General features: G+C 62.9%; 1 protein-coding gene across 1 annotated transcript in view; it reads right to left on the bottom strand.

Moving 5' to 3' along the window:
- SPRYD3 (SPRY domain containing 3) overlaps positions 1-695 on the bottom strand; it is a gene marked incomplete at its 5' end in the record, with an annotated part of 4,362 nt that extends 3,667 nt beyond the window's left edge. The window contains 2 exons of the mRNA XM_017733380.1: positions 3-137; positions 562-695. Coding sequence (XP_017588869.1) covers positions 3-137; positions 562-695 — 269 coding nt within the window. The remainder of the gene's footprint in view (positions 1-2; positions 138-561) is intronic.
- Between the last annotated feature and the right edge of the window lie 5 nt (positions 696-700).

The raw sequence follows: 700 nt of genomic DNA, 5'->3' as shown, positions 1-700 counted from the left end.
CCCTCTGGCCGTTCTTGGTGAAGAAAACCTGGGCTGGGGGGGCCCCAAATGAGCCCCTCTCGACACCGCAGCCAATCCGGTCCCCAGAGCTGCACTTGGAGCCGAACTGGCGCCCCTTGGCCCGGCCACTGTAGAGCCTGGGACACACCAAAAATGGGGGGGACCCCGAATACGGGCGGTCAGAACAAGGCGCTGTCAGAAATGGGGGACCCCAAACCTGGAGCAGACCCCAAATATCACGACAGTCCCCGGGCCCCAGTGTTCCCCAACACCTCCCAGTCCCGCTGCCCCCCCCAGCTCTCCCTCATATCCCGACACCCCCAAGATCCCAACCCCTTAATATCCTAACGTTGCCCAATATCCCAACATCCTCCTGCTATCCCGACATCCCCGATACCCCAAAGCCTCTCATCCTTCACCTCGCCGTTCAACATCCCCACATCTCCCAGCATCGTGAAATTCCTCAATATCCCAACACCCGCAGTTATCCCAACACCTCCCCGCTACGGCCACATCCCGCACTATCCCAACAACCCCCGCCCCCGCTATCGCGACACTCACTTTCCATCATCGGCGTGGTAGGCGACAGAGCCAGGCCCCCATCCCGGGGGGTGCTCGAGGCTGTGGCAGTGCGGGACCAGCCCCACGGCGATGGTGCCGCGGACCCCGCTGTCAACGATGGACACCTGCGCACGGGTCG

This window comes from Corvus brachyrhynchos, unplaced genomic scaffold (assembly GCF_000691975.1).
Source record: "Corvus brachyrhynchos isolate BGI_N302 unplaced genomic scaffold, ASM69197v1 scaffold875, whole genome shotgun sequence".
NCBI classification, from domain to species: domain Eukaryota; kingdom Metazoa; phylum Chordata; class Aves; order Passeriformes; family Corvidae; genus Corvus; species Corvus brachyrhynchos.
Note: the sequence above shows the minus strand (reverse complement) of the source record. Positions and strands in the feature narration are given on the sequence as shown.